At 41.4% G+C, this 25,713-nt stretch overlaps 1 protein-coding gene and 1 long non-coding RNA gene across 4 annotated transcripts in view; one reads left to right on the forward strand and one right to left on the reverse strand.

Annotated features, from left to right (window-relative positions):
- Positions 1-4,277, forward strand: part of LOC105518098 — a 6,985-nt gene extending 2,708 nt beyond the window's left edge. The window contains exon 2 of the long non-coding RNA XR_001002774.1: positions 4,112-4,277. This is a non-coding gene — a long non-coding RNA (uncharacterized LOC105518098). The remainder of the gene's footprint in view (positions 1-4,111) is intronic.
- Positions 1-25,713, reverse strand: part of ITSN2 (intersectin 2) — a 118,986-nt gene that overhangs the window by 14,053 nt on the left and 79,220 nt on the right. For all 3 annotated transcript variants that reach the window (XM_011950968.1, XM_011950961.1, XM_011950976.1), the window contains 2 exons: positions 3,737-3,858; positions 721-827 (listed from right to left, as the gene is read on the reverse strand). In XM_011950968.1, the coding sequence (XP_011806358.1) occupies positions 721-827; positions 3,737-3,858 (229 nt within the window). The remainder of the gene's footprint in view (positions 1-720; positions 828-3,736; positions 3,859-25,713) is intronic.

Here is a 25,713-nt window from a genome sequence, read left to right on the forward strand (position 1 = left end):
GGAGGTTGCAGTGAGCTGAGATCGTGCCACTGCACTACAGCCTGGGAGACAGAGCGAGACCCCATCTCAAAAAAAAAAAAAAAAAAAAATACACTTGGGTGTTTCAAGGCCTTTAGAATTGTTTTGGTTTCACCTTAGCTTCTTGCAAAGTTTCTTTTAGAAGATTCTAACTTGTTCTCAGTTGAACCATGAAGGAAATTTTCAGTCTGTAAGAGAAAAAAGGGAGCAGGAGCCGCAGGGGCCGGGGGTGGAGGCAGAGGGGCACTATCTCCGAGGGAAGCTGGGACTCCTCATCCTCCCTTGGGGGCCTGTCCTCACAGCCACGAAGGACGGACAGTCACCCCAACAACAGAACCTACATGGGGATGGAGACTTAGGAGACCACCAAACTAGGCAGTTTTACCTGCACTGCGAGCTGCAGCTCTCCTCTGACTCTTCTGCCCTGCCAGGGTCAAGGACATCTTATATCTTGGAATCATAGATTGATATGTTGTGTAATGATTTAATCTTTTCTTTACCAAAATATTTTGTTATATTTACTTTCTTCAATACTTATGTATCTTACAGTCACAGGACATTTCATCAAATGATAATAAAATAACAAGCCTGAGGGAGCGGCTGAAGTTTCTTTGCTAAGAAGCCCCTGCAGAGGGTTTTGTGTGAGTCTCAGTCTGGGGCCTTTGGGGTCAGCGGCAATGACAGGTGATGCTCAGGACTCACTTCAGCAGCTTCGTGTTGGACATGATGAGCTCTTTCCAGTTAACAAAAATCAGGGCCATCTCCCCTTCAGTGAGAAAGCCTGACTCTGCCATGCGTTTCTGAAAAACCTAAAGTCAAAACATAGAAAAACTAGTTAGCTTAAGTGTGGATACACAGCCTACGTGTGGTCTAAATTAAACAATGTCTTCATAAACTGAAGCTAATCAGATCAAACAATGTCTTCATAAACTGAAGCTAATCATCCAAGTAAGTATACTTATGACACATTTTATATTGCATAATGTTCTTTCTTTTTGCTAGCGTAGCTCCCATCAAGGCTGATTCCAAGGACTGAATCTAGTAATCTCCTGGTTAAGAGGAGATTGTCAGATTTCTCTCTTAGGGATGTTATGAAGGTTAAATAGAGCCAAAGGCATAAACACCTATGCACTGTATGAGCTTGCAGAACTGAGAAAGCAGGCCATTGTTAGGTGGAGCATCTCAGAGTTCTAGACAACAATTTATGAGACATTCAACGGGAGAACCAGAGTAACAACTTATGCCACCCCTAATATAACTCTAAGCAGATGTGGGTTTCAGAAGTTGGCTCCTGAGGAAGAAATAATAATACTCTACATCTGTATTACATGGCACTTGAGGATTTACAAAGCACTGATATGTACAGATATGCAGATGCTTGTGTGTGTGTACACACATGTGTGTGTGTTTGCAGCGTTCTCAATTAGCTTCACGGGTGATGGAGGTGACACTGAGTCAGGTGTTACTATTCCCAGTTGACCCATGAAGAAGTAAAGGCTCAGAATGAGACTTGCTCAAGGTCACAAAGACTGAGGACCACAATTCAACTCTTTTTGATTCTAAATCTAAGTTTCTACTGCATACCTGAGATTCCTAGGGAATGAATGACTTTAAACACCTTAAGGAAATAGAGAAGTTATCTGAGACACTCTTCTCCTATGTCATCTTTCCAAAATGCCCATGACTTGCTGCTCTCTATTAGAATCACTCAAAGCTCTCCACTGTCCGTGTGCAGACTCCTCCTGGAGGTTCCAGGGCCTATGAGACTGCCCCCTGCCGACCTCACCAGCCTGGCCCTCAGCCACTTCACACTTCAGTCACCCTGGATGGCCTGTAGGCCCCTGAATCCCTCCATACATGCCGTCCCACTTCTGTTTCCTCCTCCTGGAGGAGCAAACTTGTCCTTGTCCACAGCATAACTAGGAATTCCTTCCTGGCTGGGGTGGTCACTGCACCCCGGTTTCAGCCTTGCTGGCCCCACTACCTCTCTCCATCCGCCAGGACTCTCACCTCCTGGGGGACAAGAACTGTCTTTCATCTCTGTTCTCTGGCATAGCCCTTTGCACATCGTGGTTTGTAATTCATGTTTACTGATTTGAATTGAACATGGATTCACAGAATTCAAGTAAAAGTGCTGGGCACTCTCTACAGAGAGTTTTACAGTTCCACATCACACTGGAGACACCAGGCCACTCCTGTGAGAGCAGCCCTGGAAAGCCGGCCGGCCTGCTCGGAGGCTGCTGTGGAGGGACAGAGAAGCGTCTGGCTGTCCATCTGTTTGTTTATTCGCTGATTCGTTCATGCCCCTCTAGCCGTCCACGTAGCTGCTTTGTGCCGGGCTTGGTGAGGTAAACAGATGGGAATAAGATGGTCAGGCCTCTGGGAACCTTCGTGAGGATGGTCGTAAGAAGGCCTCACCTGTGAACGGTGCTTTTCACCCTGAATCCTGGACCCGGACCTGACGCTTCACTCCTCAGAGTAAGGGGCAAGCACCCAGTGCCTGCTCACCTCTGTCCTAGTGTTAGGGAGGCTGCCACACCTACTTACAATCCCTTAGGGTTGGAATCTGACCAGCAGCAGGGCTGATCCTTGTAGGGGGTCGAAATGATGGGCGTTTCTTCTAGGCCATCTGTCCTGGCCAGAGAGGTGCAGACATAAACACACCCAACTCACTGACTGCTTACGGAAAGGCCGAGCAAGGGCCAGGATAACTTGTGGGAACACAGGATGGAGGCTGCACAGTCCCTGCTCTCAGGGAGCCACAGGCTTGTGGGGAAGACAGATATCACCAACCGAGAAGTGCCATATAGTTTGCATGGGAGGGAACAAGTATTCCATGTCTGGATATCCCAGGCATAGGCCTGTGTTTAAGGTGAAGAGTGAATCCAGGGCAGGGCTTGCTGGGGAACAGACGCAGAAGGACGCAGCCTCTGCTCCATTCTGCTGTGAAAGGCATGGCCAGGTATACGTTGCACCCGTTGGGTATGTGGGGGTGGGGGACGCCTGTTCTTTTCAGGTGGTTTGTTAATTTAACTGGTCTTCTCACCTGAGGGTCTGTACACTGGGAACTGAAAGGCATGGGAACGAAGGTATAAAAGAAATAGAAAGTCTTATTTTGTTCACTGAAGCACAAATCATTTTAAAGTGCTAGTTGAATAAGGATAGCAGTTACCAGCATAGAGGTCACTGGTATAAACAAACAGTAGCTATATGATATTTGGGAACTATTTTACAGTAGGCTCCCATTGGGTTTTCCAAACTGATACAAACATGAGGTGAACACTTTCACTGTTTCACAGTTCCTCCAGAGATACCAGTTTACGAAAATGTCAGATGTTAAAACAGATATTAGGCAAATATCCGAGGAAGCTGCGGTCTGCCGTAGGCCCTTCCCATCCACTCTATCCCCGTCCTTCCTTGATGGGGCTCCTGCCACATCCAGCGAAGCCATGCGAATGCCCCCTTGTTCTCCTGCTTCACTCTGAGTGACTTCATCTGGGGGAAAGAGCTTATTAGAGACTTTCAATCTGAAGCGTCATCTGGCAGGCAGAGACGGCATTTGGAGGGTGTGAGAGCTTCCGTCCCTATTTGTGAATTCACACATCAAAAGTGCTGCCTTGCTTTGCCTCTGCGTGGAAGCAGCCCTGAGTCTGGTTCCCACCATCTCTCGTGGGAGACAGCAGATACCCCGAGAGCTAGCCAGCAGCGGCCTCCTCACCTCGACGACGAGCTGAAGGTCCGCCATGTACCGCTCTTCGGTCTGAATCAGCTCGTGAATATAGCCCTGTCTTTTCCTCTCAATTGGCTGCATTGTGTCCAGGGTTTGCAGATCAGCACACCCTGTGGAAAAAACAGGGTAGTTTAAAATATTACTTTAGTCAACTTTGTAGAAAACAGACCTTTGTCAGCAGACATGCTGGGTTTACAAATGCTGCTTTGAAAGAATGACGCAGCCTTAAAAGGAGCGCTGCTAACTTCTGCAGAGCGGCGTGTGTACGCGGAGAGTTGGCATTAATGAGCTGGCACTCACAGCTCCAAAGTGGCAAATCAGCAATGTCTGTAACGTTTCAATGTGCTCCTAATTTCTTTTCAGAACTGTGCAGAGCGTGTGAAGAATCTCACCATCTCAAGACATTTTTCAAAGTTACTGAAATGATTAAATGAATCAGATGCTTCAGACCACTCCAAACTGCAGGTCATAAGCCATTACTGGGTCATTATATCATTTTGGTTTTTAAAATGCTGGTCAGGCCCAGCATTAAAAAATAAATAAACAGAAATTACCATGCATATGGCTTTCGTAAATCTTGTGAAATGTTTAGTTGTATATGTGTTCGAAATGTAAAATAGATTTCTCACGGTAAGCTACTGGTAAAGAAACGAGAAACATGTCTCCAGATTTCTCAAAGGAAAGTTCTAAGGTTATAAAACCTGAAATTCCCAGATCCCGGTAATTCCCAGAAGACCACTGCCTCATCTCACTAGAACAAATAACTCCTGGTACACTGCCGATATCCAGTCACAAATGACAGGAAAGCCACAAGCAGCCTCACATCAGGGTGAGAGGTACTGCATTCACTTTGGATCAATTTACAGGCACATCAGAGCTGAACTAGATGTCAAACTATGAAGTGACATAATTCCAGAGTCACTTAACAAGTGGCTGAGGGCTTGTCTATACACAGTGATGTGGTGAAATACCTCAGGATACCCTTCTTAGAAAAAAAAAGCAAAAGCAGTGGAAGTTGTCAGAATCAAAATGGAGTCACTTGTGTTAAAAATCCTGACAAAGGGCCAGGGAAGGTCATGAAGAGAGAGTTCTCATCCATGAATGCTTGATAACTAGAACTATCACAAAAGACTGCAAAACCACAAACTTGCATAAAGGCCATGGTGACCTTACACAAAAACATAGTCCTGCAAAGGCTATCTGCCCTGCAACTGCCTGTCCAACCTCGGACACTGGTGCCACCCTTGTTATTGGTTCTCACGGCCAAGGATAATTATATATATATATAAAATTATGTGATCCTCTTCATTTTTCCTTTAAAAAATTTTGTCCTCCTTTACCTCTCTGAATATGCACCTGTTGGCATGCATATTCCCACTGCAATAACTATTCTTTTGTTTGGCGGGGGGGATGGGGACAGAGTCTTGCGCTGTCACCCAGGCTGGAGTACAGTGTTACAGTCTCGGCTCACTGCCACCTCCGACTTCCGGGTTCAAGTGATTCTTCTGCCTCAGCCTCCTGAGTGGCTGGGATTACAGGCGCACACCACCACGCCCAGCTAATTTTTGTATTTTTAGTAGAGATGGGGTTTCACCATATTGGCCAGGCTGGTCTCGAACTCCTGACCTTGTGATCCACCTACTTTGGCCTCCCAAAGTGCTGGGATTACAGGCATGAGCCCCGCGCCCAGTGCAATAACTATTCTAAATGAACATCAGTTTATCTTAGAGTCTCCCTCTCTGTCTGTCATTTAGGTTGACAGCATGTAGGTACCCAGCAAGCTACAACATGAGGCAGCAATTGCTTGTGTCGGAAAACTGGGAAAGAGACGAATGAAGTAGGGAAGACCTTCTGTAGCTAAGGCAATTAGGAAGGGCAGCAGAGAGAAGGCGCACCCCTGCACCTGCCAGGACACCGTGCATCCAGCAGGGTGTGTTGCTCTTTCTAATTTCCTTTGTATTTGCATATATTTTGTATGGATCTGGGCTTATAGACAGTTCTAAGGAAGACAGCTTTTCTATATCCTACAGATGTTGCCAACAGCTTTAAAGAAATTACTCCCACAGAGAACAACAACAAGAAATAATAGGACAGGTTATGTTTGGCGTTTCTAAAAAGAAATCATAGACTGGATGTGATGCCTGTAATCCCAGCACTGTGGGAGTCTGAGGCGGGAGGATCACTCGTGCCTAGGAGTTGAAGACCAGCCTGGGCAACAAAGTGAGACTCTCGTCTCTACCAAAAAAAGAAAAAAAAAAAAAAAAGCCAGGCGCAGTGCCACGTGCCTGTAGTCCCAGCTACTCGGGAGGCAAAGGCTGGGAGGAGTGCTTGAGTCTGAGAGTTCAAGTTTGCAGTGAGCCGTGACTGCACCACTGTACTCCAGGCTAGATAACCGAGTGAGACCCTGTTTCAAAAAAAAGGGAAAAGAAAGGAACAGGGAAAAGGAAGGAAAAAGTGAATGTAAGGGGAAAGGGAAGGGGAGGGGAGGAAGGAAAGAAAGAAGGAAGGGAAGGGAAGGGAGGAAGGGAAAGAAAAGGAAAGGAAAGGGGAAAGGAAGAAAGAGAAAGAAAGAAATGAAAAAGAAAAGAAAGAGAAATAGATCATAATGCCACGGTCATGTTCAAAATTGTTAAGCTTTTAGGGGGACAGTATTTTATTATCTTCTGCCAGGGGGAACTGCAGAGTGACTGAGTGTTAAACACAGGCTAAACGTCTGCTTGATGAGGCTGTGAAGCAGGGAGGACAGGCTTGGTGACCAGACTCCTGGCGAAATGGCTCTGATCCTGATATGATCCAGTGGTGCTACTCGGTGTGGCCAGGTGATTGATGGAGGGAACTCAGGCCAGTTTCCAAGGTTGCCCCACCTCCCACACCAGTGTCTTACAAACTTCATGTTCTGCTTTCAAGACTTTTGCCACATCCACATTCCATCTCTATTATTATTTACTTAATATTTTTCTCTAAATGTACTCATGTTTGAAGTTAAATGTGCTCATTATGTTTCTTCTAATAATCATGAAAGCAAATATGTAATCATTCAAATAAAACACGTCCATTTTGTGTACCACCGCGTTGAGTACCATGAAGATACAACTATCACACTTGGGAAACAATGATTTACATTAAAAACCACAAGTACCGGCCCCTCTATCTGGAATAATACCTTGGAATACTAGGAAGAACCTCAGATATTTGTTTCTAAAGCTGGACTATACATTGCATTAGCTTTAGCAGGATAATGTGGGGACACCCTGGCATGCCATGCCTAGCTGACCCTTTTGCATTTCATCACGATGGCTCTTCAACTTTTTTTTTTTTTGAGACAGTCTCACTGTGTGGCCCAGGCTGGAGTGCAGTGGTCTGATCTCGGCTCATTACAGCCTCCGCCTCCGGGGTTCAAGCGATTCTCCTGCCTCAGTCTCCGAGTAGCTGGGACTACAGGTGCACGCCACCACGCCTGGCTAATTTTTGTATTTTTAGTAGAGACGGGGTTTCGCCATGTTGGCCAGGCTGGTCTTGAACTACTGGCCTCAAGTGCTCTGCCCATCTCGGCCTCCTGAACTGCTGGGATTTACAGGCATGAGCCACTGCGCCTGGCCTGCTCTTAAATTTTTACCCTCTGTTTAAGTTTCCAACCCGACTCCTACCCTCACTTTCAGACGTTCTTACCTCCGATGTCAGGGTGAAAGTAAAGACACAAGGCCCCTCTTCCTCCCCTCTGTCTGTCCACTTGTCCCTGTGTGTCCTTCCTGAGTCAGGGAAGGAGGGGTCCTGTTTCTTTCTAAAGCTAGTCTAATTGGCCTCTCCTCCAGGGCCCCTCCCTTTCCTTCGAGCTTCTATGTTCACTCTTCGCCGTTTCCTTCTCAGCCTATACACTTTGCAAAGTGTCCCTGTTACCCCACTGTTTGAAACCAACCAACAAGCACCCTTCCTCCAACCGTGCCCCCTCCTCAGCACCGCCTTTCTTTGGTCTCACTGGCAAATGTCACTGGAGGGCTTTACACCCATGGCCAACTCTCGCCAGCTCTCCGGGTCACATCTCCACTCGGGATTCTGGTTCCTGCCCCACCGCCCCTGACACTGCTCTCGGGAAGGTAACAATGACGTCGGCATTGCCAAGTTCAGCGACCCCTTCTGAGCTTGCACCCTCCTCTGCCGGCCCACAGCACAGGTGCCTTGGATGAAAAGTCTTTTTGGAGGCTCGAGTCTGCCTCTCTCAGCCCCTGCGTCTCTCCTCTTCTTGATGTTTCCTTCTGTCTTCTGCCTCTGCCGGCTGCCCGGCTCTCTGCTCCCCGGTCCAGCAAATGTCAAAATAGGCTCCTGACACTACTGTCCTGTGCAGTCAGATGAATCCAGACAATGAAGCAGACTCTGTATCTCACTCGCAGGGCCCCAGTGCACATGAGCTTATTAGGCAGTGAGAAACTCTGTGCTACAGAAAAATCTGATGAGCTCAGCGTTCCCAACACGTATTCGGCCAGAGAATCCTCTTTTTTTTGAGAGGAGGGAGGGTAAAATCTTTTTTGTCCTGAGAAAAGTCCTGATAAACTGAGGAATTCGGGTCTTATGGATGGGATACACCCCTTTGCCACCCTCTATACCTGCACTGTCAATAGAGTAGCCCTTAGCAACCTGTGACCACTGCACACATGCAGGGTGACTGCTCCAAATAAAGACGTGCTGTCAGTGTCAAACACATACTCAATTCGGAAGACCTGTTCCAGAAAAACGGAAATGGGAAATGCTGCATTCATAATATACTGATTGCATATTGAAAAGATATTTTGGATAAATTGGATGAAGTAAAAATATGAACATTAATTTCATGTTTCTTTTGACTTTTTTAAGGTGGCTACTGGAAAATTTTCAGTTACATATGGGGCTGCATTTGTGACTCACACTTGATTTCTATTGAACAGCTCAAGCCAGCCACCACATATTTGGTGTTCCTTCCCTCACAAACGTTCAACGGCTTTCATTATTTGCAGAATGAAGTCCTAATTCGGCGGCAGAGGCTCCAGAGTCTCCAGAAGCCAGCCTCGGCCTACCTTTCCAGCCTCAGCTCTGACTACGCTGCCCGCCTTTCCTCCCCCAGCCTCACAGGCTGCACACACTTTCCACAGCTCTGCTGGTTTTGCTCCTGTTGTATCCTCTGTGCACACCTCATTCTCCACAAAGAACCATCCTTCTTTGGGGGAAACCTTCCCTGTCCCTCTGACACTCACCCCCAGACCTGCCTCTCCTTTGCATTTCCATGGTACTGGTTTGTATCTGTATTTTAACATTACATGTCGTCTAACTGGTGCTGTTGTTAATCTGTGTAGTTAGTGTGTCTGTGGCTCTCAATGCAGATCAGGGACTGTGTCTAACACGTTTCTGTAATAGCAAGCTGAGCACAGCGTTTTGGCTGCCAGCAGTCAGGGAATATTTGTTAGGGGGTAGAATATTGTGTTGCCCAGGTCCATTTCTCTCCTTTTTCCTGTTCTGCTCTGGGCTGCAAAAAAGCCAACCCTGCAGGCTGTTTTTTCTAAGTTTCTGTTCTAGTTGGCCTCTGCCTGGGTTTGACCAATGAGAGGAAACTCTGGCAGGACACTGAATATTACAGGGTGAAGTAGGAAAAATGTCTTCTCTCCAGAAGAGTGACATGATTAAAAAGTTTTCTGTCTGTTAAGTAATGAATGGAAATGCTGGGCTTGCATCTTACACCAACTTGGAGTTCAAGAATTCAGATGAATTAACACAAAAAGTGGCCGGGTGTGGTGGCTCACACCTGTAATCCGGAGCACTTTGGGAGGCCAAGGTGGGCAGATCACTTGAGGTCAGGAGTTCGATTAGCGGTAAATGCACTCAGACTTTGTCTGAAATGTGTTTATAATTTCTCTCTCATCCGTGAATTAGATTTCCAGCTGGACAGTCATTTTCTCTGTGTTTTGTGTTATGTGAGGCCAGTCTAATTGCCGTTCATGTGGTTATTCTGGTTTTTCTTGGTGCTCACTTGAGGTCTGAGCACAAAGGAATCGATATTACTGTAGAAAAATGTTTACTGAATGTAGCTGGAAAATTACACATTTAATATTATTTTCAACTATTTCACTTTAAAGCAAAAGAACTTCCTAATCTCCCCAGGTAGCCTCCTCTGTTATTTTACTTGACCTATTGCTAACACTTAGTAGAGATGAAACCCCGTCTCTAGTAAAAATACAAAAATTAGCCAAGCGTGGTGGCGTCCGCCTGTAGTCCCAGCTACTTGGGAGGCTGAGCCAGGAGAATCACTTAAACCTGGGAGGCAGAGGCTGCAGTGAGCTGAGATTGTGTCACTGCACTCCAGCCTGGGCGATAGAACAAAACTCCATCTCAAAAAAAGAAAAAGAAAAAGAAAAAAGCACAAAAATTGGTCGCCCACTGGGGATACCCTTAGGGTGACTGGCCAAAGGAATGGTGCAACTGGCCTGGAGGGCCGCACTCACAACTTTGGTTCCACAAGATTCCACAGAAAAACCAAGTCTCATTAAAGATGAGCTCAAAGTATTTTTAAAAAAAAATTACAAAAAACAGGAAAAAATCCACCATAAATGAAAAAATGAGGATTAGAACACCAAGAACAAAAATACACATGGAGATGTAAAATATATATGTTTAACATTAACTCAAGACACATAATGAAGGGCTTGAAGCCATAGGTAGTCTATTAAAATAAAGAATAAGCAGAGTTGAAAAAGAATAAAAATGGCAAATATTGTCATGGAAATGATATATTAATAGATAAAATAGCAGATTAAACACATCCTAGGAATTAGTAAACCTAAAAACAGATCTGAAGAATTACTTAAAATGCAGCCCAGAAAGAAACAGAGATGGAAGGCTGGGCATGGTGTCTCATGCCTATAATCTGAGCACTTTGGGAGGCTGAGGCAGGTGGATCACCTGAGGTCAGGAGTTCAAGACCAGCCTGGCCAACAGGGTGAACCGTCTCTACTAAAATACAAAAAATTAGCTGGGCATGGTGGCGGGTGCCTGTAATCCCAGCTACTCAGGAGGCTGAGGCAGGGGAATTGCTTGAACCCGGGAGGTGGAGGCTGCCATGAGCCAAGATCGTCATGCCATTGCACTCCAGCCTGGGCAACAGAGTGAGAGTCTGTCTCAAAAAAAAAAAAAAGATGGAAAACATACAGTGGAGGTTAAGAGACACAGAGGACAGAATGACAAGGCCTAACATACATCTGACAGGTAGTCTAGGAGAAGGGAATAGAAAGAATTGAGAGAGGTAATATTGAGATTATAATGGCTGAGACTTTTCTAGAATTGAAGAATGATACAATGTCCCAAATTCAGAACAATGGCTTCTGATTAGGAAAAAATCAAAAACAAATCCATACCAGAACACCAAAGAGGGAAGAAAAAACATGATTAAACGGTCAGAAAGAAAAACCAGAATAACCACATGAACGGCAATTAGACTGGCCTCATATAACACACAACACAGGGAAAATGACTGCCCAGCTGGAAATCTAATTCACAGATGACGGAGAAATAAACACATTTTCAGACAAAGCCTGAGTGCATTTACCACTAATAGACATGACTGGAAAAACTGTTAAAAGATGTATTTCAGGAAGAAGGAAATTACATAAGAAGGAAAGATAAAAGAGATATGAGTAATGGTGAGCCAAAATACTAGTAAATGTGTAAGAAATCAAAATAATCACTGATTGTATAAAACAACAATAATAATGACTAAGTTGGCAGGTATAAATACAAGGTGAAGTTAAAACACAAAAATATAATAACATGAAAGACAGAAGAGAATCGTTAGCGATAAATCATCCTTGCATTGATCAGGAGAAGGAAGAGATACTGATCAAAGGTAAACACATATGTTATAAATGGAAAGGTAACCACTCAAAGAACAGACATAGAATACATAATTTCCCAACCAGTAGAGGGCAATAAAAGAAACAAAGAAACTTAATCAGTGCAACAGAAGTCCCTATGTCAGCAGAACAAAAAAGCAAAGAAAATGCCTGGTAAACAGAAAATACATAATAAAATAGATACAAATAAAAGTATTAAATTGTTTTAATCAATGTAAATGGCGTAAATCTGTCAGTGAAAAGAAAGGCTCTGGATTAAAAATCAGGTCTAAGAAATGTTGGAAGTAGTGGGCTAGAAAAAGCTATCCAAATAAAAATTCTAAAAGCAACTGGGGAGGTTTTATTACAACAGACAAATTAGGCTTTACGGACCCATATGAGATGGTAGAAACAATTCACCAGGAACAAGAATAATTCTGATCTTATTTGCAACTAACAGGAAAGCCTCAAAGTGTAAAATAAAAAACTAAGACCCGTACCCCACCTCCCTCCAAAAGAAAAACAAAAAGAAAAAACTGACATATCTATAATCATAGTAGTAGAGTTTAATCTAGTTCTCTCAATGAAAATTAATGAGAATATGAAATACTTGAACACTACTAACAAGGTTAACATATGAACACACATACAAGAGACTATATATTCTTTTGAAGAGCCCACAGAACCAGGCCAGGGGTGCTGGCTCACGCCTGTAATCCCAGCACTTTGGGAGGCCGAGGTGGGCAGATCACTTGAGGTCTGGAGTTCGAGACCAGCCTGGCCAACATGGCGAAACCCCATCTCTACTAAAAATGCAAAAATTAGCTGTGTGTGGTGATGGGCGCCTGTAATCCCAGCTACTCAGGAGGCCGAGGTGTGAGAATCGCTTGAACCCAGGAGGCACAGGTTGTAGTGAGCCAAGATTGTGCCATTGCACTCTAGCCTGGGTGACAGAGTAAGACACTGTCTCAACAACAACACAAAGAACCCATAGAACCAATTTCAATAAACACCAAGGAATCGATATTACTGTAGAAAAATGTTTACTGAATGAAGCTGGAAAATTACACCTTTAACATTATTTTCAGATATTTCACTTTAAAACAAAAGAACTTCCTAATCTCCCCAGGTAGCCTCCTCTGTTATTTACTTGCTAATGTCTGTGACGCTGATGACCCCCTCCTCGTGAGATCCTTTTTCACTGTCTTCCAGGTCACCACCTCGCCTCTCCTCATATTATCCTCCCACCTCACTGGTCTGCCCTCCCACGGTTCCTTTGCTCGTTCCTCCTCAACTCTCCAGACTTCTAAAGTCGCAGTGCTCTAAGGTTCAGTCCTTGGAACTTTCCTCTACATACTCAGAGCCTTGGTGACCTCGTTCATTCTCAGGGCTTATTTATGTACTGACAGGCTCCCAAATTTATACTCCAGCCTGAACATCTTCTCTGAACCTCTTCACATGTTCTGCTGCATACTCAGTATCCCCATTCAGATGTCTAAAAGGCACATCACAGTAACATCAAAAGCCAAACCCCTAATCATCTCCTAATCATCTCTGATTTTCCACCTCAGTGGATGGCAGTATCATCTCTCCAGCTGCTCAGGCCACCGGATACTTCTCACACTTCACATTCAATCCACCTGTGGGCTCCATCGTCACAATACATCCAGATCACTTCTCACACGTCCCCCACGGCCATCCTGATCCAAGTCATCATCTTGTGCTTGGATTACTGAACTAGCTTTCCAATGGATCTCCTGGCTTCTGATCCCTTCCCCCTCTTTAATCTGGCAAGGCAGATCAATACTGTTAAAACACATCAGATCATGTCACTCCTTTAATTAAAACCCTTGGCCGGGCGCGGTGGCTCGCGTCTGTAATCCCAGAGTTTTGGGAGGCCGAGGCAGGTGGATCACCTGACGTCAAGAATTGGAGACCAGCCTGGCCAACATGGTGGAATCCGGTCTCTACTAAAAATATAAAAATTAGCTGGGCGTGGTGGTGGGCACCTGTAATCCCAGCTACTTGGGAGGCTGACGCTGCAGAATCGCTTGAACCCAGGAGGCAGAGGTTGCAGCGACCGGAGACTGCACCATTGCACTCCAGCCTGGGCGACAAGAGTGAAACTCTGTCTCAAAAAAAAAAAAAAAAAAGAAAGAAATAAAAATAAAAATAATAAAAATAACAAAAACTCTCCAATGGGTTCTTCTCACTCCAAGCAAAAGCCAAAGTTCTTATAAATAGCCCACAAGAACCTAAACAATCTCCCTTATTTCCTAGGTCACACCCAGACCCTCGCTTCCTCCTTCTCTCCTGCTCTTCCCTCCATTTCCACCGCACAGGCCTCTGCACTATTCCTCAGGCACCACAGGATGCTCCTGCTTCAGGGATTTTGTATGTGCTACCCCCTCTGCCCAGAATATCTTCCAGATATCCACACGGCTCCCTCCAGATATCCTCATACCCCTCCAGTCTCTGCCCCCCGTCACCATCTCAGAGAGGCTTCATCTGAGTATTTTATTCAAAGTAAAATCCCTCTGGATCCACCTCCCTGCAGAACTCCCATTCCCCTTCCCTGCTTTATTTTTCTAAGACACTACACACTTCGTTTGTTTTCTGTTTTAGCCTACTCAAACACCAGCTCCAAGATGGCAGCAATTTTTGTTTGTTTTATAATTTGCCACATCCCCAGTGTCTGACACACAGGAGGGCTTCAATAAGCATTTATGGAATGTGATGTGAAGATAAACTCTGAGCTTCAGGAGACAGTACAGCAGTGTTAACTATAGGCAGTCAGAGAAATTGACGAAAACTTCCTGGAAGCTCCTTTCTGGTAGACAGGAAGAGTGGGCAAAGAGGAAAGATGAGAGATCATGGCTACTATCATGTTCCCAGAGGAATAATTAGTAGTGGGCTGGGCCACAAGACCCATCCCCATGCTGTGGGAGGATGTGGAGACTGAGAGACAAGTTATGAATCATAAGTAAGTCGCACCACAGTTGGGAGCCACTATTCCAAGTTACAGTGCAAGCAAGAATAAGCAGCAAACAAGAGATGCCTAGGAAAGGAGAGGGGAAAGATCTGCGCAGATTCCAGGAGGTAAAGGACAAAAGACAATCTGTGATGACGAACACAGAGAGTGCTTGTTCAGATTATGTCACAAGTCCCAGAAAAGTCTTTGCCCATTTGGAGGAGAGCAGTGCCAGTGAACAATGCTGTTCTCTGTGTGCCCAATTATGCAGCCAGAGTATCACATAATGGTTTCCAGTTATACTGTAAAGCTCAGTGAAAAGAGGAGACTTTAACAGTAAATCTACGTGAATAAACTACATTTTCTGAAGGCTATCTTTTTATTGAAGTTTTATCAGGACACTAGAAAATTACAAGATATTTTATTTTGTAAAAGAAGAGCTTTTCATCTACTTAGCAAATATTTATTGAGTACCAGGTAGCATGCTTCCACCACAAAGCCAAAGATACTTGTTTTTACTTTTGGAAATTTAAATAATTACTGGACAAATTTCTAAATTCATGTCTTTTTGAGGCCTGTCAAGTTCTACTCCATTAGGAGCTATGTTGCTCATGTAAGCACAAAAAGGAAAGAAGTTCAGATCATATTTTAATGTTGCAGACCATCAGAAAGTAAACTATTTGGCTCAGAAAATAGTCATATTCTAGAATTTCCAAAAGCAACCGTATTGACAAGTGCAAGATAAAGAAAAACTTTATTGGTTTTATTTTTACTTTTGAATTTACTGTAAAAGGTCATAAGCCTAAGACAGCAACAACCTCCTAATGATAAACAAAAGGGCAGACCTGGCCTCACAGAGCAGTTAGTTTAGGCTAAACTCTGCAGCAACCTTCTAACCTGCCAGACTTGTACCAAGACTCAAGTGAGGGAGTTCATGTGAGATGCAGGATATAGAATATTATAAAGAGATATCATGAAACAGTACTTTCAATTCTAACAATAAAAATAACTGTACCAGTATGTATATACTGATTTACAACCCCTGAACAATCCTCTGAATAACAGATAACAACTCTGACCCCTGCTCTATAAGTAAATAGAGAATCTGAAGCTTGGTGGTGAAGAGACTTACCAGAGAAATTACAGCTACTACATATCTAAATCTAGGTAACTTGTTTCAAGTCTTATATTTTGTAATGGCAGGCCATTTAAAATGGTGCTTACATTGCAATCACTGGAGATTCCATGTATAAACCTACCAGGTCCTAAGCTTCGTGAACTGAATTTGAAAGGCAAAAAAGGTTTAGGATAAATATTCTGAATGCCAAAGCCCAAAGCAATGAAAAAGCAAACAAGGCCCTTACTCTCCTTTAACTCTTTGTTATATCTAAGTGACATAATTGTTCCCTTACACACCCTTCTGCTCTGTCACACACACAGTTAGGCCCTTGTATCTAATAGCCAGTTCCAAATAAACTGTTCCATGCACTGTAGCACTTTGTACGAGTACACCGATTACTATAGCTCTGTCCTTGGGCAGTAGGGGTTTCATATGCACATATATATTTTTTCTTAGTATTACTGAACAGCTTATGACACCATTAATCTTCCCCAGTGGTATGTTCATATGACTCATATCTTCCACTTGTTTACGACTACATACATAATTGGAGACTTTGCCCCAAATTGCTGAGTTTAGGACACACAAATTCTATAGCGCTGTCTGACTCTGACTTCAGGTGGCTAATGGACGACCACTGGTGACACAGGGATCCCAGTGGCAGGTTCTTCGGTACCCTGGAATGTACCTTGACCAGCTTGGATTCATTTAAAGCAGTTAATTTTCTTCACCTTCCATCTTGCAATTAACTGATGACTGTTCTGCTTTTGTGGTTGGGAATAAGAGCAGCTCCCAGTTAAGGGAAAGCAGCATGAGAGAATGAGTTCTGGAGTCAGATCTGGACGCGAGTTCCAACTCTACTACTTACCCAGACAACCCAAATGATTAGTTCATCACAGCAAATGTTTACTCAACGTTAGCTGTTATTTCTAGTATCTATTATGTGTCAGACATTAAACTAGTGCTTTACAAACCCCTTAAGTCTCATATGCAGTGTGGGTATTATTAGTCTCACTTATACGGACCAGGCTAAGGCTCGGAGGGGTGAGCTGGCTGAGACAGGAATCAAAGCAATCCTCCCACTATACTTCCCACTGCACTCATTTATCGTTCTCTTTGAAAGAGTAAGTGATTTTTGCCTTTTGACAAGCATTAAAATGTCTCTCTGAAGAATGTCCTTCATAATTTGTTGTTCTTTAAAGCAAAGTTTAAAAAGTGATTCTAAAACTGATTCTAAAAGTTTATACGGAGAGGCAAAGACCCAGAATAGCCAACACAAAATTAAACGAGAAGAATAAAATTGAAGAACTGACACTACCTGACCTCAAGACTTACTATAAAGCTGCAGTAATCAACACAGTGTGGTACTGGCAAAAGAATACACAAATAGATCAATGAATCAAAATAGAGTCCAGAAATAGACCCATATAAATAGAGTCGACTGACCTTTGACAAAGGAGCAAAGGCAATACAATGTGGCAAAGATAGTCTTTTCAATAAATGATGCTGGAACAACTGGGCATCCAAATGCCAAAAAAAAAAAAAAATTTCTTTAAAATGAAATGTAGACACAGGCCTCTACTCTTCACAAAACTTAACTCAAAATGCATCACAAACCTAAATTTGAAACACAAAACCATAACGCTCCTAGAAAATAACGTAAGAGAAAATCTAGATAACCTTGGGCTCAGTGATGACTCTTTAGATATGATACCGAAGACACAATCCGTGAAAGAAAGAGTTGATAGGCTGAACTTCATTAAACGTAAAAACTTTCGTTCTGCAAAAGATGTGGTCAAGAGAATGGGAAGACAAGGCACAGACTGGAAAAAAACTTGCAAAAGACATATCTGATAAAGAACTATTATTCAAAATATGGAAAGAACTCTTAAAAGTCAACAATAAGAAAACAAAAAACAGGCCAAAGACCTTAATAGATGCCTCACTGAAAAAGATACGCAGATGGCAAAAAAGCATATAAAAAGATGCTTTACATCCTATATCGTTGGGAAAATGCAAATTAAAACAAAAATGAGATACCACTACACACCTGTTAGAATGGCCAGAATCCATAACACTGACACCATCAAATGCTGGCAAAGATGTGGAACAACAGGAACTTTCATTCATTGCCGGTGGGAATGCAAAATGGTACAGCCACTTTGGAAGACAGTTTGCCATTTACAAAACTAAACATACTCTTAAACTATCTGATCCAGCAGCAATCACACACCTGGGTATTGACCCAAAGGAAATGAAAACTTACGTCCACACAAAAGCCTGCACACAGATATTTATAACAGCTTCATTCAGAATTGCCAAAACTTGGAAGGAATCACAGTATCTTTCAGTGAGTGGACAAACGTGGTACACCCAGACAATGAAATATTATTTAGCACTGAAACGAAAGGATCAAGCCATGAAAAGATATGGAGGAAACTTACATGCCTATTACTAAGTGAAAGAAGCCAATCTGAAAAGGCTGCGTACTGTATGATTCCAATCATATGATATTCTGGGAAGGGCAAAACTATGGAGACAGTAAAAAGATCAGTGGTTGCCAGGGGATGCAGGGAGAGCGAGCTGACCAGTAGAGCACAGAGGATTTTCAGGATAGTGAAAATACTCTGTATGACACTGTGATGCTACCTATACGTCATTACTCATTTGTACAATCCCACAGAATGCACAGCACCAAGACTGAACCTTAATGTAAACTACAGACTTTGAGAATGACATGATGGAGGTGCATCAATTGTAACAAATGTACTGCTCCGGTGGGGGTGTTGTTAATGGGGGAGGCTATGCCTGTGTCAGGGCAAGGGACATTTGGGATATCTCTGTGCCTTCCTCTCAATTTTGCTGTGAACCTAAAACTACTCTAAAAAATAAAGTATTTTAAGAAAGTGATTATGAAGACAAATAATTTTAAAACGGGCAAAGGATCTGAATAGACGTATCTCCAAAGAAGGTATACAAATGGCCAACAAGCACACGAAAAAATGCCCAATATCATTAGTCATCAGGGAAATACACATCAAAACCACAATGAGATGTCACTTTATGCCCACTGGATGGCTATAATAGAAGTCAGATAATAACAAGTGCTGGGGAGGATGTGGAGTAACAGAAAGCCCTGTACACTGCTGGTGGAAATAGAAAATGGTGCAGCCGGTGAGGCAGGTCCTCAACAAATTAAACATAGATTTACCATCTGACCTGGGAATTCTACTCCTAGATATCTGTCCATAAGAAACACGGACATATGTTCACAGCAGTATTATTCACAATAGCCAAATGGTTGAAACAACCCAAATGTCCATTAACTAATGAATGGATAAAGAAAACATGGTATATACACACAATGGGATATTTGGCCATAAAAAGGAATAATGTACAGCTATATGCTACTACATGGATGAACTCTGAAAACATTACGCTAGGTGAAATAAGCCAATCACAAAATGCTACACATTTTATGATTCCATACATACGAAATGTTCAGAATAGACAAACATGGAAACAAGATTAGTGCCTGTTTAGGCTGGAGGTTGGAGGGGGGCTTAGGGAAATGGGGATGATAGCTAAATTGTACAGAGATTCATTCTGAGGTGATAAAAATGTTTTACAAGTGATTGTGGAAATGGTTGGACAACTCTGTGAATATACTAAAAACCACTAATTGCATGGCAAGTGAATTATATCTCAATGAAGCTATTGCCAAAAAAAGTGATTAAGTTCAGTTTTATCCTTCTGGATACTATTGTCATAGAGTCTTGTCCTTGCTTATTATGTTCAGTCTTTGACTCTTTGACTCTTCTCTGTGTGTCCTTTTTACACAGAGAAACCCTGTGCAATCTCTGATTTTTCCTTTTCCTTTTCCTTTTTTTTTTTTTTGACATAGGGTCTCATTCTGTCACTCAGGTTGGAGTGCAGTGGTGTAATCTCAGCTCACTGCAGCCTCGACCTCCCAGGCTCAATTGACCTACCTGCCTCGGCCTCCTGAGTAGCTGGGACTACAGGAGTGCAGCAGCACCACTCCCAGCTATCTATCTATCTATCTATCTATCTTTCTTTCTTTCTTTAATTTTTTTCGTAGAGACAGGTTTCACCATGTTGCTTAGGCTGGTCTCAAACTCCTAGGCTCAGGGTAATCACCCACCTTGGCCTCTCAAGTGCTGGGATTACAGGCATGAGCCACCATCCTGCTTTCATTTCACTGGTATGAGTAACGGTTGTACTCCCGAAGTTCATTATTAGGGGATGGTGGCACACTAGTGTAGAGGCTAACAGCGTGGACTTGGGAGCCAGACCATGGACCACCTCTACCCCTTACTAGCTGTGGAATCCTGAACAAATAATCTCATCTGTTTGAATCTCTGTATCTCAAAAAAGAAAACAATGAAGAGGTAATACATTCAAAGACCTTAGAAAAGTACGTAGACTAAGAAGTCCTCAAAAAAGAGCATTTTTCCTCTTTTTACTGGTGCGAGAGATGACTGCAGAGCCAGAATTTCATTATTTTCTTAAAAGTTGTGAAAATAGCACAACAATCTCTTTCTCATATAACCTGTTTCCCGTCTTTGGGTTCCTTTCACCATCCAACCCTTAACTGCTGATCTTCTAGGAGGTCTGATCTTCTTCCCAAGTAATCTCATCTACTTTCACTGGTTCCACAACTACCCATATGTATGTCATTCCACCAGGTGGTGTACATCTGATGGTGTCTATCTTGATTTCATCTGACCACCTGCTTGACAATTTCTATGTGGACATCCCATAGGTGCTCCAAACTCTTCTTCCCCCAACTCTAATTCTTCACTGCAGTTGGTGGCACCATTATCACACCCTGTCCCTCAAGACACAAATCTGGAAATAACTGACTTCCACCTACCCTCACGTCCCATCAATCCCCAATTCCTGCCAATTTTCCCTCAGAACTCTGTTTCATCATTTTTTTCTCCACCTTGGATGCATATCAGAATCATCTGGGAGGCTTTGAAAGACCCCCATGATCAGGCTGAACTTCAATCCATTTAAATTAGGACCCCAGCGACTATAGATTTTTAAAGTTTCCCAAGTGATTCCAACATACGGCTGAGCTAGAGAATTTCCGACTCAGCCCTTGGCCTGCCTCTCAAGCCTCAACTTTCACAGTTCCTGGCTCTGTTATTTCCATTCTAACAATACTGAAATGCTTACGACGACACTTCCCCATCATGCCGTTTCTTGTCTTTATCATACACTCCACCATCCTACCCACCGAATCTGGCTTATTGCTACTTATCTTATAGACCTGGCAGTTGCTTCCTCCAGCAAGTCTCTTGTTCACCAATCTATGGTTGAATTTGGTATTCCTTCTATGCAGTCCTTAAGTGCCTGGTAAATATCTATCACTGTGCTGAATATGCTGTTTTATAATTATCTCCATATGGGCCTAATCCCCTTAAAGAACTAGGTACCACCTAAGACGATGGCCACTTGACACTCAGTTTTGTATCTCCAGCACCTGCTTGGCCTTATGTAAACACTTAATACAAGTTAGTTGAATAACTTTCCAGAGATGAGGAAAGGCTTTTTGGCAAGAGGTTGCTTGTGCTAGAGGTTGATGGATGGCCTGGATTTAGATCCGTATCTTTCTTTCCACCCAAGGGCTTATATAACCACCAACACGATTAACTTTAACACTGCTTAACTTTGATGCCTCCAAGCATTCACTGCTGCTTCTTTTACATAAACTCTTATTTTGTACTAAAGGTCTTACTCTACATTTGCAATGAGTATTCATTTGTAAGTTCCATCAACCTTTTTAGAAAAAAGTTGCAGTAAAAATTATGAAAACACAATAGTCTATTATTAGCCTAGATTATGTTTTCCTTACTTTTGTGAACATATTAAAATCAAACTTTATTTCACTTTTGAGATACATATGATTATCTCCGAACAAATTCTTTTCATCTTGACCACTTAAACATTTCTTTTGCCCCCTACGATATAAAACAATTTGCTGGCCTGTACTCATGAGACTACATTAAGGAAAAAGAGACATTCCAAAGACATTTAATCATGACTAAATAAAAACAATTAAAAGTAAGTTTTAAAGAATGTTTCAAAAGAAATACACAATACAACTAATATAGTTTGTGTTCTTTTAATAAACACACTTGCATAGTTATATTACAATTTTGTAAAAATAAAAACAGATTATCTCATGCCAAGCGTGCCCAGCATTTGCACAATCTCAATACCTTTAATACTATAGTTTTCAAGACACACAAAATAAAATTTTAAGGCAAAAACAGCACTTTGCAACAATTTAATAATTTATTACATTACAGTAGCAACACAGCAGCATTCAATAATGCCACTTTAGGCAAGTCTTTCAGTATTTCCATTATAGATTCTGTTTACAAGAATTCATAAATTGGTAAAAGTCACTCTAAGAAAACTTGGCAAATAAAGCTTTGGACTGGAATTGGCATTTCTTTCTCTACTTTTCCTTCCCCCAGTTTCTTTCTTTTAAACTACAGTATTTATATTTTAAAATGTTTTATTTCAAAACATTTATATATCAGTTATATTTTTAATAGTTGTATTATTTTAAAATTACTCTAAGATAAAGTTTTAGAGAAACTATATTATGGATAGGGCTGATTTACATTTTCAAATTTTCTAAAAATCAGCTTTGGTTTTAGAACTGATTCATTTCTGGAAAACCTAAAAGGTTTAATCAAATAATTTAAAAGTGATTATTATATATTGCAATCTGGTATTTTGATTCTTTACCTCCTACAGAAATTCAAATTCAGTCAGTTGAACTCACATTTTAAAATTCTGTTTCCGATGAACTCTAACCTTCTAATGTTGCCTTCTAAGAAAATTGAAAGCTGCCTTATACTGAATGAGGAAGAGAACAAATACTTGGCTGAATGAGGTATTGCAAAAGACTGCATGCACTTTTAAAAAAGACTCAGTTATTATGTCATATGACTCCCATTCTTTTTAGCTTTTTCTTAAATATATGACAAAATACCTACACAAAGAGTGGTATTTCAGTTAACATAGTAAATTTATTTTCCGGACTGACATTCAGCTTAAATATGCCAGTATATGATTTAATCCATAGGTACCTGATGAACACATTATTTTCAGATTGGTTACAGACGCCAAATGCTATCTGAAGGTCATTCCTAGTAATTTATATTTATCAGTGTAAAAGTGAAGTGATTTGCACTATAAAAATATCTTTGAAATAATTCATCAATGTATTAGATAAACTCAGTTTCAGAATTATAAAAAAAAATGTTAGACCAAAATAATGTGGCTAATTAACAGTGGTATGATTTCTACCCCGAGGGTTTAAAAATGGATTTGAAGTAACTGTCTTTGAACTCAAAAGAATGCAAAAGCAGCAAGTTCAGAAAATAAAAGGCAAGAACAGGTAATTAATACAATTTGAAAGAGTCAGTTGAATTCACAAGGACCAAATCTTTGCACTCTTTCAGTGAATGCAGGCAAATCTGTTATTCCATCTGTAAAATGATATTATTGCTTTCCTATTAATGTCATATTTATAAAAGTATCATGAGGATGCCAAATGCTAAAAATAGAAGTGGTCTAGTAACTAGAAATTGCCACCCTAGGGAGCACACATACGTACCTCCCTACAGCCTAATAATGTGATGTATTTTGAAACACAGACATTAGAACTTTATGAAGTTTTAACTGTTGATTCTTTCCCAAGCATCATAAAGTTATGATTTAGGCAATGTATGACTGAAATAATTCATTCATAATGTATAGGCACATTAACAAAAATATTGCACAAAATATGCCTCTAACTGAAACTGAGAGGTATAAAAACATATTTCACTCTTTTTAAATAACTTTGTGAGGAAATATGGTTCTGTGATTGTATATACACTTTTCCTGATACTCTGACATTCACAAACAGTAGATTGCACTGCAGTTTGTAAACATTTTAAGTTGTAAAAACTTCTCCTTGGTTTTCAAATATAGTATAATACTGTCTACTAAAACTTTTGTTCCAACTAAGTACTCTCACACATATTAGTTTATAATAATGTTTGTTATTATTTTTTAAAGTGTTTTCCATTCAAGGAAAAGAAGTAAATTTCTATGTCAAAGTAGCCCATGTGGTTGAAGAACAAGTATTAGCCAGAGAAGTCTGAGTGGTAAAATCAATCTTCAAGCCTCAAAGACGCTCCATGAACACAGAGGAATGCCAGGTGTTACACAGCTTTCCTTCACTCTAACTCATTCTTGACTAGAGCCTGCATGTCTGTTTCCGGGACATTTAAACTCTTAAAGGATTTCTTATGATCTTTACTAAATACGTGAAGAAGAATGTCGACCAGTGCCCTTTTGTATACTGGGATATGTAGTCACCTGATGAAAACAGGTAACAATGAACTCTGACTTTAAAATGACTGTAGATATAAATGCTCTAAGCTAGGAAAGGTTTTTCACATCTCACAGTCAACGATGGGAACCTTTCATTCCTCAAAAATAATCCCTTTTTAGGTCATTGAAAAAGAATACAAATGCTGCAGCACATGATGCAGTATCTTCATTAGCCCAGAGCACATAAAGATTCTAAGGGAACTACCATAGGACAAGGCTCATTCTTGGGACTGAAACAAATGAAACACTCTATTCTGCACATGCCTGCCTGAGTAGGCCACTTTCCTCTTCTCTGAGATTTAAAAAGTTCCCCCAAAATGTTGTTATTCCCATCCCGAACACACAGAAAACAGGGCATGGCTGTTTCCAGTTCTTGGCCTTTAAACAAATCTAAATGTCAGTACTCATAGTGGCATATTACAAAGTAATAAACAGTGTGCACTTGAGGGCAAACCACATATTGAGCGAATTAAGAGCTCACTGTGATTAGGATTAAACATAATAGCAGAACATAAGCAAATTTTATCTGAATTCTGTAAATGAATACACATGTTGCAATAACATTAAAAAAGCATGGCAGCCTATTACAAACCAGTAAGAATAGTTTGTGCAAATAGTGGGTCTTTGTGTGTTTGAACTCCCACCACATAAGGGCAAACTCAATATGCATGCTAATGACCTACAATTATCAAATTAAAAAAGAAGAAAAATGCTAAAGATGCCAGAGTGAACAGCAGGGAAAGCCACACAAAGACCCACTATCCTCTAACTTTTTACAAATAAATTTAAACTATAAGTTAGAAACACAAAAAAATAATCACAAGTGGCTCTAACATTCAAACGAAGTAAACGAATTGTGTAGGAGATATCTGAGCAGGGCTGCCTGCCCTGCCTCCACGCTAGAGTGAAACTTGGATAGTGGGTCTCTGGGGTGCTTTCACAACTGGAAGACAACATTGGGTCCTAAAAAAAGAAAATGAGGAATAAAATGAACATAATGCAAATTAGGTGGGTGAGATAAAATTTGACTAGTAACAACATGCAACATCAACTAAACAAATTTGAACTGTTAAAATTCTCTATTTTAAAAAAAGTTCTAATTATGTAAAAAATGAAAAATACTTATAAGGGCCAAAGAAACACAAACGGTAATCTGTAATTTAACTAGCTTTCATTGACGATTACAAGGACTACAAACAGATGATTTATTTATAAAAATCCGGGTAGGTACAACAAGGATCTCATATCTATTCCTGACTTTAAGGATTAAGCATTTTCTGAACCATATTCTATTAAAATTATAGGTTAATATAAATAATGTGAGTGAACTTCATAGCTACCAACACAATTAACATTACTCTTCATCTTCTTTGAAAAAGCAATTATGACTCTTCAATTTCTGATAAATTACTTCAAGTAAACAAAATCGGTACTCCTCACTTTCCTAGATAATTTAAACAGTTGTTTTATAGAAACAATAAACCATCTCAGAGGAATCTCTCTGGAAATTATCCTTAGAATTACAGAATTGAGAGCCCTTTTATTCCAGGATGGATGACAAGCCTTTAGCCATTCATTTAGGCAAAACAATAAAGTATTC

This window comes from Colobus angolensis, unplaced genomic scaffold (assembly GCF_000951035.1).
Source record: "Colobus angolensis palliatus isolate OR3802 unplaced genomic scaffold, Cang.pa_1.0 Scaffold109, whole genome shotgun sequence".
NCBI lineage: Eukaryota > Metazoa > Chordata > Mammalia > Primates > Cercopithecidae > Colobus > Colobus angolensis.